Below are 19,506 nucleotides of genomic sequence, written 5' to 3' on the forward strand. Positions count from 1 at the left end.
AAAAAAAAATTTACCTGTCAGAGGTGCAAAATAAAATACTATTTCACACCCATTGGCAAGAATGTTAAGATCGGTTAACACAGATGCAGAATGATAGGAACTCAAAATTCATGCTTTTAATGCTCTTTAGATGATCATATCTGGCAAGGCAGATATCTGTCGCTAAAATTCTACTCTCCTACAGCCTCCACTTTTCTGTGCTGGGTCCTACCTTAAGTTTCATCCTTAGTGTTTGAATTCTGTTGCCATGTCATTTTCTCTGCCATCACCCTCACATATTGGGTTGTTTCTTACTCTTAGTTTGTATGTCTACAATGGGCCCAGTTCTTACCTCTTGTTCTTCTTGGTTTTCTGTTCCTAATCTGCCACAGATCTGGAAACTCCATAAATAGCTTATTAGAATTTTGCACATAACAATAGGGCCAGAAAAAGCCCTAACAGACTCTTCTGGCAGGTTAGTGGGGAGGTACATCTACTTTAATCATAATCTGCTTTATACTTCAGAGGCCTTTTTAATTTGCTCTGATTCTGGGCTCTTTCTATTAGAGTTGCTGGGTAGATGAGGTATAATGTTAGAAGGTGTTTACCAAAAAATTAGAATAACTGATTTGTAACTTTATTAACCTTTTTAAAAATGCAAATAAGGGCCATCCGGATGGCTCAGTCATCTGTCTGCCTTCCTCTTAGGTTGTGATCTCAGGGTCTTGGGATCGAGCCCTACATCAGATTCTCTGCTCAGTGAGGCATCTACTTCACCCTCTCCGTCTCCCCCTCCGTCCTGTTTGTGTTTGAGTATGCTCTCTCTGTCTCAAATAAGTAAATCTTAAAAAATAAAAATGCAAATAAGATTATTTGTTGAGAGGGAAGAAAGGGGGGGCTTTTTGTTTTGTTTTTAAATAGGCTCCATGCCCAGCGTGGAGCCCAGGGCAGGGCTTGAACTCACAACCCTGAAATCGAAACCTGAGCTGAGATCAAGAGTTTGACGCTTAACTGACTGAACCACCAGGTGCCCTCCAAAAAAACAGGGTTTTTTTCCACTTTCCTGAACTTTATTAAAGAAAAAAACTATGGGGATCCCTGGGTGGCGCAGCGGTTTGGTGCCTGCCTTTGGCCCAGGGCACGATCCTGGAGACCCGGGATCGAATCCCACGTCGGGCTCCCGGTGCACGGAGCCTGCTTCTCCCTTTCCCTCTGCCTGTGTCTCTGCCTCTCTCTCTCTATGTGTGTGACTGTCATAAATAAATAAAAAATTTTTAAAAAAAGAAAAGAAAAAAACGATGGTAAATCTTGAGAACATAATCAATTTTCTAGGATTCTTCCCTTGAAAATGTGACATTTGATTTCCAAACACATGCCAGAGCGTACATGGTTCCCAATTGTACTAATCAGATGAGAAGCTGAAATCCTAAAACGTTCATCTTCCAACTTTACCCAGTCTGTGGTCTGTCTTTGGATCAGCAATAATTGCCTGAACAGCTACTATGGCTTCGTTAATTTTTGTCTGTAGCTCTCTGAGCTCTTCTATATGCAGTAATCGCAGAATTTGAGCAGCTTCATTAAGAACTGCATCTCCTGTGTCAAAACCAAGAACGTGTTTATCTAACGCTACAGGCAAGCCCTCTTTTGTTTGGTTTGCTTTGGCAACTGCATCTTATGTCAGGCACTCCCGTACCAAAATGCGAATTGCCTTAAGCATTACCAGGTAATCATCATGATGCTGAATCTGAGGAAGGTTAGCCAAAGCCATTAAACCAGTCTTAAAATCAGGATTATTTACATCCAAATTGATCAACGGCTCGGCATTTTAAGCTGCGTTGTCAGCAATCTTTGTATTTATAGGGTACCAAGTCCTTGTATTTTTCAGCATTATCTCTATATTGAAGTCTAACAGCTAAACCAAGAAGCCAGTCAATTGCTTCTTGTCGATCTTGAATCTTGAAAGGACAGTTAACATCTCTGAGATACTTTTCAAAGAACTTGGGCCAGTCACTGCTGTGGATGTTTCTTAAATTACCTCTGTCTACAATCTTGTAGTGTCTGATTTTCTGGTCTTCAAGCCAAACAATAAAGTTTCTAAATTCTGTTTCGTCTTTGCAGTTGAAGCCAGCCAGGTTGTGGTGGTAGAGGGCCATCAGCTTGCGTCAGAACATGGTCCTCGTGTCTCCCAAAAAACGGTTTTTGAGATAGAATTCCCATTGACATCTTTCTCATGAATATAGTGCATTCATTTAGAGTATACAGCTCACTGCCTTTTAGTATAGTACAGATATGTACATCACCACAGTATTAGAACATTTTCATTACCCACCAAAGGAACCTCTTGTACGCTTTTATCCCTTACTCCTCTCAGCCCTAGGCAGCCTTTAAATCTTTCTGTCTCTGTTGATTTGCCTCTTCTGGATGTATCATGTAATTTGAGTCATAATACATATGGCCATTTGTGACTGCCTTCTTGCATTTAACAGTGTTTTCAGAGTTGTGGCATGTATCAGTACTTTTTACTGCTGAATAATACTCCACTGAATGAGCAATATCACATTTTATTTATCGCCTCATCACTTATTGGACATTTGGGTAGTTTCTACTTTTTGGCTATTATGAATAAAGCTGCCATGAACATGTGTAAACTTAAGTTTTTATTTCTCTTAAGCATATACCTAAGAACAGAATTGCTGGATCACATGATAATTCTGTTTAACATTTTGAGGAACTAAAAAAAAAAAAAAAAAACATTTTGAGGAACTGCCAGACTGTTTTCCATGGCAGCTGTACCACTTTACATTCCCACCAACAGTATTTAAGAGTTCCAATGTCTCCATATCCTCAGAAACATTTGTTACCTTTTAAATTTAGCTATCCTGGTAGATGTAAATTGGTATCTCATTGTGGTTTAAGTTTTATGATTTTCTAAGACTAATTTCAGATGTCTTTTTTCCCAGTATTTATTTTAATATGCAAAAAAATGACGTTTTTAATGATTTCATTCCTTTTTTTTTTTTTTTTTAACAGGCTAAGGAAATTTTAACAAAAGAATCAAATGTGCAAGAGGTTCGTTGTCCTGTAACCGTATGCGGAGATGTGCATGGTCAATTTCATGATCTTATGGAACTCTTTCGAATTGGTGGAAAATCACCAGATACAAACTATCTGTTCATGGGCGACTATGTAGACAGAGGCTATTACTCAGTGGAGACTGTGACTCTTCTTGTGGCATTAAAGGTATGATGAATGAAATCCAATTTTTTTTCCAAACTTAAATGCGAGGGTGGCTATATTGCATGTCATCTGTTCTATTTTATGATCTATTCAGTTTATAGCCCCTTAAAATATAATAGTTGGTTTTACACCTTGTAAAAGAGAATGAAAATGATGCATTGAACTTGCCCTGCCTACTTCTGTACCATTCCCTTAGGTAATTCACAGCTGAAGTCTTGGAACCATTTTTTACTTAGGCAGGTATCCCTCATATACAGTCAATTAGCAAGTTTTTTTTTAATTCTTGCCTTGAGAAGTCTGTTATTCCGGTTTCTATTTTTGGCACCCAATCCATACCTTCATCACTTCACAGCTTCAGTTAGTGTAAGAGTATGGGAACTAATGTTTCTGACCCCTCCAAATTTGCCTTACATGTGTTTTAAGATTAAATCTCCGTTATTTAACACTTTCCTGTTGTTACTTTTCTGCTCCCAAACTCTTCAGAGATTCCATGTTACCTATAGAATCAAGCTCAGACTCCTTGGCTGGCCCTTTGTAGTGTAGCCAGAATTTGTCTGCCAGTAGTTGGTAGCATAAATTCTGAGTCTCCAGTCAAAGAGTTTCAGTGCTCTGCCTGTCTTCATTATTTCTTTCTCTGATTTCCCCATAAGGTCACCCTGATTTCTTAAGTCTTCTGCCAAGACTCAGTTACATCTTCCTTGAAGCCTTCACCCATTTTAGCCTTACTCCTTCTACACTCAATTACTGGGAAACTTACTTTCCCACCCCTTATTTATATTGCATAGTGTTTTGTTTTGTTTTTTTACATCTTTTATTTTTATTTTACTTTTTTGTTTATTGATTGTCTCTGCTGACTGAAATGTGCATCAAGAGGAGCACACTATGAATTTGTGTTGTTTTCTATCGCATCCCCCAAAGAACAGTGCCTGACTCATAGTGGGTGCTCAGTAGACGTTTGTGGAATGACTGAATGAATACATGTCAAACACGGAATTTGGAGAAAATATGACTTGTGATCCAACTCTTCTTTAACTTATTAGCTCTTGACCTCAGGAGTAACTTTTTCTGAGTCTCAGCCTCATTTAACTCATCTGTAGCAAATCGTCCATGGACCAGTCTCCTTGTTCGTGAAACTCGAATCCAGTCTTTTTATTTAGGCTCCAGAGTAGTTTCAGGATGTTTCCCTACTGTTAATCTGCATGGGTTAGCTCTGTTCTTGCAGCAACTGCACTATCAGTTATGAAAGATGCCAGACACCATGCCAGTCCCTTCAACTCTTTCCTCTGCTGAAGCGATTGAAGGAGCTCTGAAGGAAACACTTTAGCTCCTCACTGCGCAGTTTGAATGTATTATTTACATCTCATACCTCGTAAGTGAGATGAGTCTCTAAACAGAAGTCATCTATTAATGTTTATGTGGATCTGGCACCTAGCTTTAAACAGTGAGCTTAATTTTGGACACTTAATGGTAGTTTATATGTATAAATTGAAATACAATTTGCGCTTTTAGGTTAATTTGATTTACAGAATCTGTTGCTTTTTCATACTTATCAGACACATTCCTAACTAAATAGTATGCTATAAGGTATGTCTCCGTGTTTTGTTATGAAAAGGAGACTTTAAATACATTTGAAATCTTGTCCAGATTTGGCAAGGGCCTGTTTTTGTTAGCAAATAGTCTTTCTGTGGGAAATAAAAATTGAAAGTGGAGAAAGAAATTAATATATAAAGGAGTTTATCTCAGGTACAAATCTGTAACCTTCTGTATTCATTCAGCAATAAGACATCATAGTGTTGTGGAAAGACCTAGAAGACTAGTGATCATATGAGGATGAAGAAGATATTAAAGACCAAGAATCAGGGATCCCTGGGTGGCGCAGCGGTTTGGCGCCTGCCTTTGGTGCAGGGCGCGATCCTGGAGACCCGGGATCGAATCCCACGTCGGGCTCCCGGTGCATGGAGCCTGCTTCTCCCTCTGCCTATGTCTCTGCCCCTCTCTCTCTCTCTGTGACTATCATAAATAAATAAAAATTAAAAAAAAAAAAGACCAAGAATCAGATACAATTTTATTATAATAGCAGGTATCAGTTAGTAAGGGTTCCAGTGAGGGTGGTATAAATAGAAATGAAGAAGGACTATAAATATTTTGAAGGTCAGTCAATAATGAGAAAATTTTTAATTTTGAAACAGAATTAACATTTAATGTAACAGCACACAAAATATAAACATTTAAAGAATTGGGTCAGAAAAAAAAAAATAAAGAATTGGGTCAGAAGTTAATGTGCTTAAAAAAAAAAAAGTTGTTAATGTGCTTAATGTAATTCTAGTAAAAATATGTTTTATACCATGAATTTCTTTTGCTCTTCATGCAGGTGCGTTATCCAGAACGCATTACAATATTGAGAGGAAACCATGAAAGCCGACAAATTACCCAAGTATATGGCTTTTACGATGAATGTCTACGAAAGTATGGAAATGCCAATGTTTGGAAATATTTCACAGATCTATTTGATTATCTTCCACTTACAGCTTTAGTAGATGGACAGGTGTGTATCCGCTTGTTTGGTGGGTGGGGGAGGAATGAAAGAAAAGATTTTCGATTAGTAATTTAGGGTTTAGATTTACATGACATGATTTCTGCATCTCCTTGGCTTTTTCTGCTTCTTTTCCTTCTAATTAAAATCTCAGAATAGTGAATTAGGATAAGTTTTATGTACATTGTGACCGGCAGAGTTCCCTTTTGTCTCAGATATGTGTGTAAATGTTTCGGCCAAAGAATTTGTCAATATGATTTTTCTGTTACAGATAAATATCATAAATAAATAAATAAATACTTAAGATCCTGAAGTACAGTATTAATAAAGCAAAGCTGTTTTTTAAAACTATCTCCAGGGCAGCCCTGGTGACGCAGCGGTTTAGCACCGCCTGCAGCCCGGGGTCTGATCCTGGAGACCTGGGATCAAGTCCCGTGTCAGGCTCCCTGTATGGAGCCTGCTTCTCCCTCTGCCTGTGTCTCTGCCTCTCTCTCTCTGTCTCTATGAATAAATAAATAAAATATTTTAAAAATAATACATAAATAAATAAACTAGTTCCATACATATACAGTGTTTGCTGGTTACCATTAATAACTTTTTATTCCTGTTTTCATGGTAATTGCAAGCAGTAATATTGTATATTACATCTCTATTAAGAAGTACATGCTTTGTTTCCACCTGTAATGAGTATTATAGACATACTGTAAAACATTCAGAAATATAAGAAAATTGTGCAAGTTTCTATTATCCCAGTTTCTAACATAATCACTGTGAACATGAACTGATTTAACTTTTTTTTTTAATTTAACTTTAAATATAAAACATGTGGTACCAAAAAATAAATATATAACCTATGGTACAACTGTACAGTTCCTAAACTGCATAAAAGCCCAGAATTGTCATAGGCATAATAGATCCATTCAGAATTTGATTATAACCTTTTCTGTGTGTCCTAACCTGCCCCTTCCCCTACTCCCTCAAATAAATAAATCTTAAAAAAAAAAATGGCCACCAAAAACCACTAAGAATGAGAAATAAGACATTACTATCAGAGGATGGGTCTGGGGATAGATATTTTACCCAAAACATACAAAACAATGTATTTTTCAGTTTTGTCTTAGAAATTCTTGCTAGTGCACTGAGCAATAAAAATAATTAAAATGGGGCAGCGTGGGTGGCTCAGTGGTTTAGCACCACCTTCAGCCCAGGGCATGATCCTGGAGACCCGGGATCGAGTCCCATGTCGGGCTCCCTGCATGGAGCCTACTTCTCCCTCTGCCTGTGTCTCTGCGTCTCTCATGAATAAATAAATAAAATCTTTAAAAAATAATAATTAAAATGTATAAACATTGAGAAGAAATTAAGAAATATTTTGCTAACAACATGATTATGTACTCAGAACTCTAAGAAAGCTGAAAAGCTACTGGAGCCAATAACAGGAATTGGTAGTGTCTTTGCTGTAAGAGAAGCAACAAAACTTACGTGTTAGCAGGAAATGTAATGGTGAATCCCAAGAATAAAGATCCTATTCACTAGAGAAGGGGGAAGAAACACTACAAAATATTTTAGAAATTTTCCACAGAGGGGATCCCTGGGTGGCGCAGCAGTTTAGCGCCTGCCTTTGGCCCAGGGCGCGATCCTGGAGACCCGGGATCGAATCCCACGTCGGGCTCCCGGTGCATGGAGCCTGCTTCTCCCTCTGCCTGTGTCTCTGCCTCTCTCTCTCTCTCTCTCTCTCTCTCTCTCTCTGTGTGTGTGTGTGACTATCATAAATAAATAAAAATTTAAAAAAGAGAAATTTTCCACAGTGAATATTATTAAACTCTATTTTGAAAAGAAGAGCTATCAAGATTTACATTTTTAGGGGCAGCCAGGGTGGCTCAGTGGTTTAGCGCCACCTTCAGCCCGGGGTCTGATCCTGGAAACCGGGGATCGAGTTCCCACATCAGGCTCCCTACATGGAGCCTGCTTCTCCCTCTGCCCGTGTTGCGCTCTCTCTCTCTCTCTCTCTCTCTCTCTCTCATATGAGTAAATAAAATCTTAAAAAAAGATTTACAGGGATCCCTGGGTGGCTTAGCGGTTTGGCGCCTGCCTTTGGCCCAGGGCACGATCCTGGAGTCCCGGGATCAAGTCCCGTGTCAGGCTCCGGACATGGAGCCTGCTTCTCCCTTCTGCCTGTGTCTCTGCCTCTATCTATCTATCTATCATGAATAAATAACTAAAATCTTTAAAAAAAAAAAAAAAAGATTTACAATTTTTTAAAGATTTATATTTTGTAACCATTTATTTTACTCTGAATTAACTTTCAGCATTTAAAACTTTTTTTTTTTTTATTCACAAACAGATATTCTGCCTCCACGGTGGCCTCTCTCCATCCATAGATACACTGGATCATATCAGAGCTTTGGATCGTTTACAAGAAGTTCCACATGAGGTAAACTTAGTTTTAATTTTGAAAGGAAAGAAATATAACCACATTGTGGTAAAGCTAAATTGGTTAAACTTGACTGTTAAATTTTTTTTTTTTTTTTGACTGTTAAAAATGTCTAACATGTACTTAATTTTCTTGGCCAGGGCCCAATGTGTGATCTGTTGTGGTCAGATCCAGATGATCGTGGTGGGTGGGGTATTTCACCTCGTGGTGCTGGCTACACATTTGGACAAGACATTTCTGAAACATTTAACCACGCCAATGGTCTCACACTGGTTTCTCGAGCTCACCAACTTGTAATGGAGGTATGATGATGATTTTTATTTCAAATAGATCTATGTCTCTGTAATAAGGCTTCATGAAACATTCCTCCCTATTAACTAAACAAAAGGAGAAAAAAATTGAGCTGGTTTTAGCAAATAGGGGAAAGTCCTAGTCAATTGCAATTTGAATGTCAATTGCAGACATGGTTCTTTACCTCCAAGTTTCCATGTGTATTTTGCAAACATAAAGATATTCTCATGTTACTACAGTATAATTACCACAGTCTAGAAGTTTGCATTCATATAATACTATGATCTAAACACTTCATTTGAATTTTTTTAGTATCTCACTAACATTATTGTTTGGAAAAAACGTAATCGTGTGTATGCTTTTGTAATCTAATCCAGGATCTGACTGAATGCTACATTCAGTCTCTTTTGATATGGAAATAATTCCTTGGATTTTCTCTGTTCGGTGAACAGTTCTTTGATTTTATGTTGTAGAAATATCCTCCATTTATGGTTTGACTGATGTTTCCTTAAGATTCGGGGTATGCATTTTGGGCAGGCACACCACAGCATGATGTGATATTCTCCCCAGTGCATCATATTAGGGTCAGCTTAGTATTTTTTAAATACTAAAGGAATATAAATAGAATTTTTATTCTTTTAAATCAGAGAATAGCTTCAAAATGTTAGAGAAAACTTCAACCCAATTGTGGCATGAGGAGTTAATAATGGAATATATGGTTAATAAGGAATATAAATTCATATGGTAAAGGTAAACATAATCATATCAGTAATCCTAAGAAATGTGAATGGATGAAAATGTTTACTTCCCTAAAAATACTGAGACTCTGAATTAGATAATAAAAATTCAGCTGTTACTTGGGATGAATCTAAAACATAATGAAAAACATAAATAAAAATTAAAACTTAATGACACTACAGACTATAAGTAGAGGGGAAATGGTATATTGGAATATCAATTAGGTAACTTTCCAAAATACAGCTAATAGTGTTCATCAGAATACCTCTAAGATAAAGAGTATATATAGAAAGAGGTCATTACTGATGAAAATTGGTCCAGTTCTCTAGGGAAGAAATAATTCTGAGTTTGTGTTTACTTAGTAATAAATAGGTTGAAAATATATAAAGCAAAAACTGATAAAAGGAAAAATTGAATCTTCCATCATGGTGGGAGAAATTTTAATACATATTCTAGCCAAGACCTGAAGCATAGATTTAAATAAAACAACACTATTACTGAGCTCCATGTCGCAGTACCCTGTGCTCAGCAGTTAATATTCAACTGGAGGTTCATTGGAGGTGTGTAGTGTGTGTTTTTTTTTGTTTTTTTTTTTTTTTGAGGTGTGTAGTGTTAAGGATGAACGCCATTTAAGGCAGCATAGAAGACTACATTTCCACCAAGAATATTTGTGATTTCTGAATTTAGTTTTCTAAATTTACCCATGTCAGGAGTCTGATTTTATAGTGAAATGTTGGTGTTTTTCTTAATGCTGCAGGGATACAATTGGTGTCATGATCGGAATGTGGTTACCATTTTCAGTGCACCCAATTACTGTTATCGTTGTGGGAACCAGGCTGCTATCATGGAATTAGATGACACTTTAAAATATTCCTTGTAAGTAACAGAAAAAAATGTAATTGTATATAATTGCTTTTAGAAGGAAAAAGTTAAATGTACATTATTAAAATTAGAGGATTTCTGCTTCTTCTGCTTCTGTAATAGTGGCGTGAGGAACGTGCCAAACCCTCTCCCCAACAGAAACAATCACTTAACTGGAAAAAGTTATTTTAAACAATTATTGTAGGTTTCTGAATGTTGTCCTAAATGCATACAGCCCATAGAGAAACACTTATTTTAGAAAATCTAAATATCAGTAGTAGGGACACCTGGGTGGCTCAGCAGTTGAGCATCTGCCTTTGGCTCAGGGTGTGATCCCGGAGTCTTGGGATCAAGTCCCACATCAGGCTCCCTGCGTGGAGCCTGCTTCTCCCTCTGCCTGTGTCTCTGCCTCCCTGTGTCTCTCATAAACAAATAAATAAAATATTTTAAAAATAATGATAATAAATTTCAGTAGTAACAGCCAGCATCTGTGGAATTTGAGCCACCACCTGTTCCCTTCCCATCTTTCCAGATCCCTTGTATAGAAGCTACTCCAGAGTCAGTCTGCTCTGGGCCCTGCTCAGATTTTTCTCTGGTTTTAATCTGTAAGCTTCTGTTAACTAAACAGTTATTTAGAAGTTCCCTCTGGGTGGCACAAGCCACTTTTTGGTCAGAGGTTGTGCTCAAGCTTCTTTGGTCATTAAAATTTTAGGGCTCAGGACTCCTGGATGGCTCAGCGGTTGGGCATTCAGCTCTGGGCATGGTCCTGGAGTCCTGGGATTGAGTCTCCCATCAGGCTCCCTGCATGGAGCCTGCTTCTTCCTCTGCCTATGTCTCTGCCTCTCTCTCTCTGTCTCTCATGAATAAATAAAATCTTTAAAAAAAAAAATAAGGGCTCCCCCTAATCTAGTGAGACCACTAAGAATGTATATGGCTAAGAAGTTGCCATCAAAGTTGAAGAAATTCACATTTTGGTTCACAATTCAACCAAGCACTAGTACCTTGAATTCTCCTCGCTTGATTAATTCTGAGAGGGTTCAACTTTAAGGATGCACATAGTGTCCTTTTCCAGACTGTCGGAGATGTATGTAATTGGGATTTTAAGCCTGACTTCCTAGGATTTGCTCCTGGGTCAGAGTAACTTCTTCAGACAGTATTTGATTAGAGATTGTGTTTTAGCCCCTAGTATCATTGAGGATTATACCCTTTTGTTGATTAATCTATGTATTAGTTTCCTAGGGCTGCTGTAACACATTACCACAAAGTGGGTGTGTTAAATGGAATTAATTCTCACATTCGTGGAGGCTAGAAGTTTGAAATCAGGGTATTGGCAGGGTGATGTTTCTAGGGGAGAATCCTTTCTTCCCTCCCCCTAGCTTCTGGTGTCTCCTACAATCCTTGTTTTATATAGATGCATCACTCCAGTTTCTGTCCTCAAATGGCACTCTCCCCTGTGTATCTATGTTTCTTCTTGTAAAGATGTAAAGATACCATCAGAATGATGGGGCACCTGGGTGGCTCAGTTGACTAAGCCACTGACTTGATTTTGGCTTAGGTCATGATTAGGGTCATGAGATAGAGCCCCATGTTGGGCTCCATGCTGAGCGTGAAACCTGCTTGAGATTCTCCCTCTGCCCCTCCCCCATTCACCCTCCTCTCTTTAAAAAAAAGGGGGGGAGGGGGATGATGATACTACCAGATTGAATTTAAGGCTCAGCCTAATCCAGTATGACCTCACTTTAATAACATCTGCAAAGACCTTATTTCCAAATAGTGTCACATTCTGAGATTCTGAACAGACATGAATTTGGAGGGTAAACTATTTGATGCAGCATAGTCTGTATGTGACTTGGAAATGTTTTCAAGAATACCCTAAATGCAGGGTGCCTGGGTGGCTTGGCGGTTGAGCATCTGCCTTTGGCTAAGGGTGTGATCCTGGGATCTGGGATCGAATCCTGCATCGTGCTCCTTGCGGGGAGCCTGCTTCTCTGCCCCCCTCTCTCTCTCTTATGAATGAATGAATGAATGAATATCAATCTTCTTAAAGAAGAATACCCTGGGGATCCCTGGGTGGCTTAGCGGTTTGGCACCTGCCTTTGGCCCCGGGTGCGATCCTGGAGTCCTGGGATCGAGTCCCACGTTGGGCTCCCGGCATGGAGCCTGCTTCTCCCTCTGCCTGTGTCTGTGTCTCTCTCTCTGTCTCTCTATCATGAATAAATAAATAAATCTTAAAAGAAAAAAATAAGAATACCCTAAATGCTACTCAAATTGTTCCTGTGTGGGTATAGCTAAAATATGTGCACAGTCATGTTGATGTGATCCCAGGAAGGCTTTTCTTGACTCTTCTTTTGTGTACTCTGTTTCTTAGAAATTCAGCTGTATTACAAATGTGTGCATATTGTTTTTGCACCCATATGCCCCTGGTTTTTAAATCCGTTAGGAAAATGCAATTATACTGTCATTTATAATTACTGTTGTTTCTTAACTGGTAAGTTGAATCCAAAAGAAGAATATGAATAAAAATGAGAAGGTTAATATAACAAAATATTTGAATACACATGCTCTCCTTTCTCAACTTCTGTAAGGGCATGAGGTTGTATGAAATAGTAATTCTAACTGCCTTTTGGGGGTTATAACATAACATCAGATACTATATAGGAACAAATTTCTCTTTAATTCACTAGAATTTATAAATCTGCAGTAGTATTCCGTAAGTTAAGTTCTTGCGCAACTAGTAATACAATAATTTAGGAAAAATAACTGAAGTTATTAAATTAAAATGGCACACTAGAAAATATCCTTTTAATAAAAAGAAAGAAAGCAGTTAAAGTGGGAATCAAGAAACAGGAAAAGAAAATGGCAGGTATAAATCTAGTCATATCAATATTAAATGTGAGTGGTTTAAGTAATGCAGTCAAAAGGCAAAGATCAGATTGTTTTGTTTTTTAAGATCCAGCTTTTGATAGCTACGGAAAACATAATTTAGATTAAAAACAAATGGGTTAAAAGTAAATTAGGTGAAAAAAGATATACCATGCTAATAGCAACCACATGACTGCCGAACTGGTTATACTAATAATTAGACAAAATAGATTTCAAAGTAAAAATTGTTACTAGACATAAAGACATTTCACAATGATGAGTCATACGTTGAGAATTACCAGTTGTAAACATATGCACTTAACTATGGAGCAAAAATGAACAGAATTGAAGAGAGAAGTAGACTTTTATTCCACTTTATTGGAGTTGGAGACTTTATTGCACTTTCAGTCAGATCACCAGTGACATAGAAGATTTGAGAAGTACTATAAACATTTATGAACACTGCACCCAACAGTACCAGAATATGATTTTGTCACATGCACATGGAACATTCTCTGAGATTGACTATATGCTGGGCTATCAACCAAGCCTCAGTAAATTTAGAAATATTGAGGGATGTGTGGGTAGCTCAGTCCGTTGAGCAGCCAGCTCTTAATTTTGGCTCAGGTCACCTCAAGGTCATGAGATCAAGCCCCACCTTAGGCTCCACACTGGGCATGGAGCTTCCTCAAGATTCTCTTTCTCTCCCTCTGCCCCTCAAATATTGAAGTCATACAAAATATGTTCTCCAAACATAAAGGAATAAAACTAGAAAACTGGAACATGTATTAATATGTGAATTTTTTTTTAAGATTTTATTTATCTGAAAGTGAGTGAGCTCACAAGCATGGGTCGGGGCTGAGGAAGAGGGAGAAGCCGACTCTGCACCAACCAGGGAGGCTGACACCTAGGCACCCCTAATCATTCTTAATCATGAGAGACTAAATGCTTTCTGTCTGAAGTCTAGAAAACAAACATGGCTATTTTCACAACTTTTATTCAACTGATAATTATATTGCAAATCTTTTATGCCAGGCACTGAACCAGACATTTTATCTGTTTCAGTTAAAACAGATAAAAGAGGTTCATCATTGAACCTTTGGGAGATAGTTTTATGGAAGAACACACCTGCAGCGACTGGCCCAGGGTCATTCCAGTCATAAACATGATAAAAGTGGAAATCAGTACTGCTCTTTATACTACAGTGTCTTATTCTTTGATTGCTTGCAAATTCAAGTCCTTTAACTATTTGCTTTCTTTTTTCTATTTATAGCCTTCAGTTTGACCCAGCACCTCGTCGTGGAGAGCCTCATGTTACCCGGCGCACCCCAGACTACTTCCTGTAAATTTCTCCTGGGAAAAACTTGCCTTTGTATGTGGAAGTATACCTGGCTTTTTAAAATATATATATTTAAAAACAAAACAAAAAAAGCAACAGTAATGTATGTGTTTCTGTAACAAATTGGGATCTGTCTTGGCATTAAACCATATCATGGACCAAAATGTGCCATACTAATGATGAGCATTTAGCACAATTTGAGACTGAAATTTAGTACACTATGTTCTAGATCGGTCAGTCTTAACAGTTTGCCTGCTGTATTTGTAGTAACCATTTTCCTCTGGACTGTTCAAGCAAAAAAGGTAACTAACTCCTTCATCTTCTTTTGCACTTATTTGGAAATTTTAGTTATAGTGTTTAACTGGCATGGATTGATAGAGTTGGAGTTTTATTTTTAAGAAAAATTCACAAGCTAACTTCCATTTAATCCATTACCCTTTATTTTATTGAAATGTATAGTTAAATTAACTGAAGAAAAGATTCTTGGGAGTATGTTGTCATAACATTTTAAAAGGTTTCCCTTCATTTAAACTAAATTACTGTTTTATGTTGATCTGCATATTTCTGTATATTTGTCATGACAGTGCTTGCATCCTATTTGGTGTACTGAGCAAATAAACTTTCCATTTTAAACAAAAACAGATTGGTTTACTGTGGTACACTTTAAATGAAAAGTTCTGCTATTTTGACACTTGATAAAAAAAATAAAACCTTTTAACCTGTGATAAACAGTTATGTTGAGATAATTTAAGTATAATAATATTCTTTGTATAAGGCTTATATTCAGAAGAAAACTTCAAATAGTAGGATCGTAACTTATAGACCATAAAAACAATTTTTATTTCTAAACATCATTTCAATAGGTAGTTTGTGGGCCACCTGGAGTGGCTCAGTCGGTTTAGCATCTGCCTTCAGCTCAGCCTGGAATCCTGGGATGGAGTCTGCTTCTCCCTCTCCCTTAGCAGCTCCCCCTGCTTTGTGCTCTCTCTCTCAAATAAATAAAAATCTTTTTTAAAAAAAATTAGGTAATTTGTGTTAATATATTCAAGTATGGAGTATATACTAAAACTGTAGAATGTTCTGTAGCTTAGAAGACTCTTAAAAGCCAAAGTATATTTTTATCCATTGGCTTAGAAAGAAGAGGAAATTAATCTCCAAAAGAAAATTTAGTAGAAGTAGTATACTAATAGCACCATTACTAGCGTATAATATAAATTCCAAGTAGGAGGAGGAAATGTTGAGGGTGAGTGGGAGGGTGGAAGACACAACTAAATTTAAGTCTATATTTATAGAAGAAAACAAGATGATAGAGTAACAACAATGGACAGAGTTCTCTAGTTAAAAGAGGGCCAAATTTGATTTTTTAAAATCCAACTATAGGGCTGCCCTCAACTCTTTATTAAGTCAAAGATGTAGGTATTTTTAATAAGATTGTTATAATAGAGGGGCAACTGGGTGGCTCAATTAAGCTTCTGACTTGATTTCAGCTCAGAATCATGAGATCGAGCCCCACATCAGGCTCCACTCTCTCTTCCTCTCCCTCTGCCCCTCCCCATCCTTGGCAGCAACCTCTTTGACATCAGCTGTAGCAACTTCTTACTAGGTACATCTCCAGAGGCAAGGGAAACAAAAGCAAAAATGGAATATTACGACTTCATCAAGATAAAAAAAGCTGCACAGCGGGCAGCCCGGATGGCTCAGCGGTTTAACACCTGCCTTTGGCCCAGGGCATGATCCTGGAGACTCGGGATTGAGTCCCACATCGGGCTCCCTGCATGGAGCCTGCTTCTCCCTCTGCCTGTGTCTCTGCCTCTCTCTCTCTCTCTCTCTCTCTCTCTCTCTCTCTCTCTCTCTCCTGTGTCTCCCATGAATAAATAAATAAAATATTAAAAAAAAAAAAGCTGCACAGCAAAAGAAACAACAAAACTAAAAGGCAACCTACAGAATGGGAGGAGATATTTGCAGATGACATATCTGATAGAGGGTTAGTATCCAAAATCTATAAAGAATTTACACACTCAACACCCAAAAAAACAAATTATCCCCAGTTAAGAAAAGAGCAAAAGTCACATTTTTCCTTTAAAAAAAAAAAAAAAAATTTATTTAGGGATGCCTGGGTGGCTCAATGGTTGAGCGTCTGCCTTTGGCTCAGGGAGTGATCCTGGGGTCTGGGATCGAGTCCCACATCGGGCTCCTTCTGGGGAGCCTGCTTCTCCCTCTGTGCTGCTGCCTCTCTCTGTGTGTCTCTCATGAATGAATAAATGAAATATTTTAAAAATAAAAGAGATTTTATTTATTCATGAGAGTGTGTACACAGAAAGAGAGGCAGAGACACAGGCAGAGGGAGAAGCAGGCTCCTCACAGGGAGCCCAATGTGGGAGTCGATCCCAGGTCTCCAGGGTCACACCCTGGGCCAAAGGCAGGCCCTAAACCGCTGAGCCACCCGGGCTGCCCCACAAACATTTTTCCAAAGAAGATGTGCACATGGCCAACAGACACATGAAAAGATACTCAACATTAGGGGACTACGAATCAAAACTGAGATACTACCTCATACCTGTCAGGATGGCTAAAATCACAACATGGGAAACAACATGTTGGCAAAGATGTGGAGATAGGGAAACCCTTACACTGTTGGTGGGAATGCAAACTGGTACAGCCACTCTGGAAAACAATATGGAGGTCCCTCAAAAAGTTAAAATTAGAACTACCCTATGACCCAGCAATTGCATTGCTAGGTATTTTCCCAAAGGATACAAAAATACTGATTTGAAAGGATACATGCACCCCGATGTTTGTAGCAGCATTATCAACAATAGACAAATTATGGAAAGAGCCCACATGTCCACTGACTGATGAATAGATAAAGAAGAAATGGTATATGGGGCATCTGAGTGGCTCAGTTGGTTAATCATCCAACTCATAATCTCAGCTCAGGTGTTGATCTCAGACCCAGGGTGGAGCTTACTTAAAAGAATAAAAAGGGATGCCTGGGTGGCTCAGCAGTTGAACGCCTGCCTTCGGCCCAGGGCATGATCCTGGAGTCCCAGGGGTCGAGTCCCACATCAGTGTCCCTGCATGGAGCCTGCTTCTCTCTCTGCCTATGTCTCTGCCTCTCTCTCGCTGTGTCTCTCATGAATAAAAAAATAAAATAAAAGGGTTTTATATATATTTATATATATAAAATAATATTCCATTATCTCTCTCTACCGATAGAGATTAACCAACTTAGCCACTCAGATGCCCCATATACCACCTCTTCTTTATATAGATATCTATATATACCTAGAGATAGATAGTGGAATATTATTCAGCCATAAAAAGAATGAAATCTTGCCATTTGCAATGACACAGATGGAGCTAGAGAGTATAATGCTAAGCAAATAAGTCAGAGAAAGACCAGTACCACATGATTTCACTCCTATGCGTAATTTAAGAAACAAAACAGATAAACATGAAAGAATAAAAGAGATGAAAACCAGAAAACATACTCTTAACTGCAGAGAACAGAGGGTTACTGGTGAGTTGCTTCTAATTTGAGCTGAGGAGGGCGCCTGGGAGGCTCAGTGGTTGAGTGTCTGCCTTTGGCTCAGGGCATGATCCCGGGGTCCTGGCGAGTCCCACACGGGGCTCTCTGCAGGGAGCCTGCTTCTCCCTGTACTTATGTCTCTGCCTCTCTCTGTGTGTCTTTCATGAATACATAAATAGTTTTAAAAAAATTACAAAAACAATCTTGAAACAAGTAACATTGTGAAAACACAATGGTCCAAAATTTTTGGGACGCAGCAAAGAAGTTCTAAGAGGGAAATTTACAGCAGTATGTGCCTACCTTCCAGAAACAAGAAAAATCGGGAACCCTGGGTGGCACAGCGGTTTGGCGCCCACATTTGGCCCAGGGCGCGATCCTGGAGACCCGGGATCGAATCCCACGTCGGGCTCCCGGTGCACGGAGCCTGCTTCTCCCTCTGCCTATGTCTCTGCCTCTCTCTGTCTCTCTCTCTCTGTGTGACTATCATAAATAAATAAAAATTAAAAAAAAAAGAAACAAAAATCTTAAGTAAACACAACTTAACCTTACCCCTAAAGCAGCTAGAAAAAAAAGCAAAGCCAGTGGAAGGATAAATATAATAAAAATTAGAGCAGAAATAAATGAAATAGAAACTAAAAACACAATAGAACAGATCAATAAAACTGGGAGCTGGTTCTTTGAAAAGATCAACAAAATCGATAAACCTTTAGTGAGACTCATTAAAAAAAAAAAAAAGTGAGAGAACTCAAATAAAATCAGAAATGAAACCCTGGGTACCTCAGCGGTTGAGTGTCTGCCTTTGGTTTGGGGCATAATCCTGGGTCCAGGGATCAAGTCCCACATTGGACTCCCTGTGAAGAGCCTGATTCTCCCTCTGTCTCTGTCTTTGCCTCTCTCTCTCTCTTTTATTCATGAGTAAATAAAATCTTTTATAAAAGAAGTGAAAGAGGAGAAATAACAATTGACACCACAGAGATACAAAGGATTATAAGAATATTATGAAAAACTATATGCCAACAAATTGGACAAACTAGAGGAAATGAATAAATTTCCTTCCAAAACTGAATCAGGAAGAAATAGAAAATTTGAACAGATAGGTTACTAAGCAATGAAGTTGACTCAGCAATCAAAAAACTCCCAAAAAACAGAAGTCCAGGACCAGATGGTTTCACAGGTGAATTCTACTAACAATTAAATATGACTTAATACTTCTCAAACTATTCCAAAAAAACACAAGAGGAAGGAAAGATTCCAAATTCTGAGGCTGGAATTACTTAGATACCAAAACCAGATAAAGTCCTAACAAAAAAAAAAAAAAAAGAGAGAGAGAGAGAGAGAGAGAGAACTACAGGCCAGTATCTCTCATGAGCATAGATGCAAAAATCCTCAACAAAATGTTAGTGAACTGAATCCAACAAAATATTTAAAAATCATTCACCACAATCAAGTGGGATTTATTTATTACAGGGATTTATTTATTACAAGGGTGGGCTCAATATTCACAAATCAATCAACATGATATATCTGATATATCAACAAAAGAAAGGATAAAAACCATATGAACATTTTAATAAATGCAGAAAAAATTTCAACAAAGTACATCTATTCATGATAAAAACTCTCAACAAAATAGGTTTAAAGGAAATATACCTCAACATAATAAAGGCCATATATGAAAATCCCACAGCTAACATTGTATTCAA

The 19,506-nt window shown here is 38.1% G+C and overlaps 1 protein-coding gene and 1 pseudogene across 1 annotated transcript in view; one reads left to right on the plus strand and one right to left on the minus strand.

Annotated features, from left to right (window-relative positions):
• PPP2CB (protein phosphatase 2 catalytic subunit beta) overlaps nucleotides 1-14,915 on the plus strand; it is a 34,071-nt gene extending 19,156 nt beyond the window's left edge. Inside the window, exons 2-7 of the mRNA XM_038560171.1 lie at nucleotides 3,010-3,219; nucleotides 5,588-5,761; nucleotides 8,094-8,183; nucleotides 8,324-8,485; nucleotides 9,970-10,088; nucleotides 14,209-14,915. Coding sequence (XP_038416099.1) covers nucleotides 3,010-3,219; nucleotides 5,588-5,761; nucleotides 8,094-8,183; nucleotides 8,324-8,485; nucleotides 9,970-10,088; nucleotides 14,209-14,281 — 828 coding nt within the window. The 3' untranslated portion in view covers nucleotides 14,282-14,915. The remainder of the gene's footprint in view (nucleotides 1-3,009; nucleotides 3,220-5,587; nucleotides 5,762-8,093; nucleotides 8,184-8,323; nucleotides 8,486-9,969; nucleotides 10,089-14,208) is intronic.
• On the minus strand, nucleotides 1,282-2,150 carry LOC100686931 (annotated as a pseudogene).
• Nucleotides 14,916-19,506: the final 4,591 nt, after the last annotated feature.

This window comes from Canis lupus, chromosome 16, assembly GCF_011100685.1.
Source record: "Canis lupus familiaris isolate Mischka breed German Shepherd chromosome 16, alternate assembly UU_Cfam_GSD_1.0, whole genome shotgun sequence".
Classification (NCBI taxonomy): domain Eukaryota; kingdom Metazoa; phylum Chordata; class Mammalia; order Carnivora; family Canidae; genus Canis; species Canis lupus.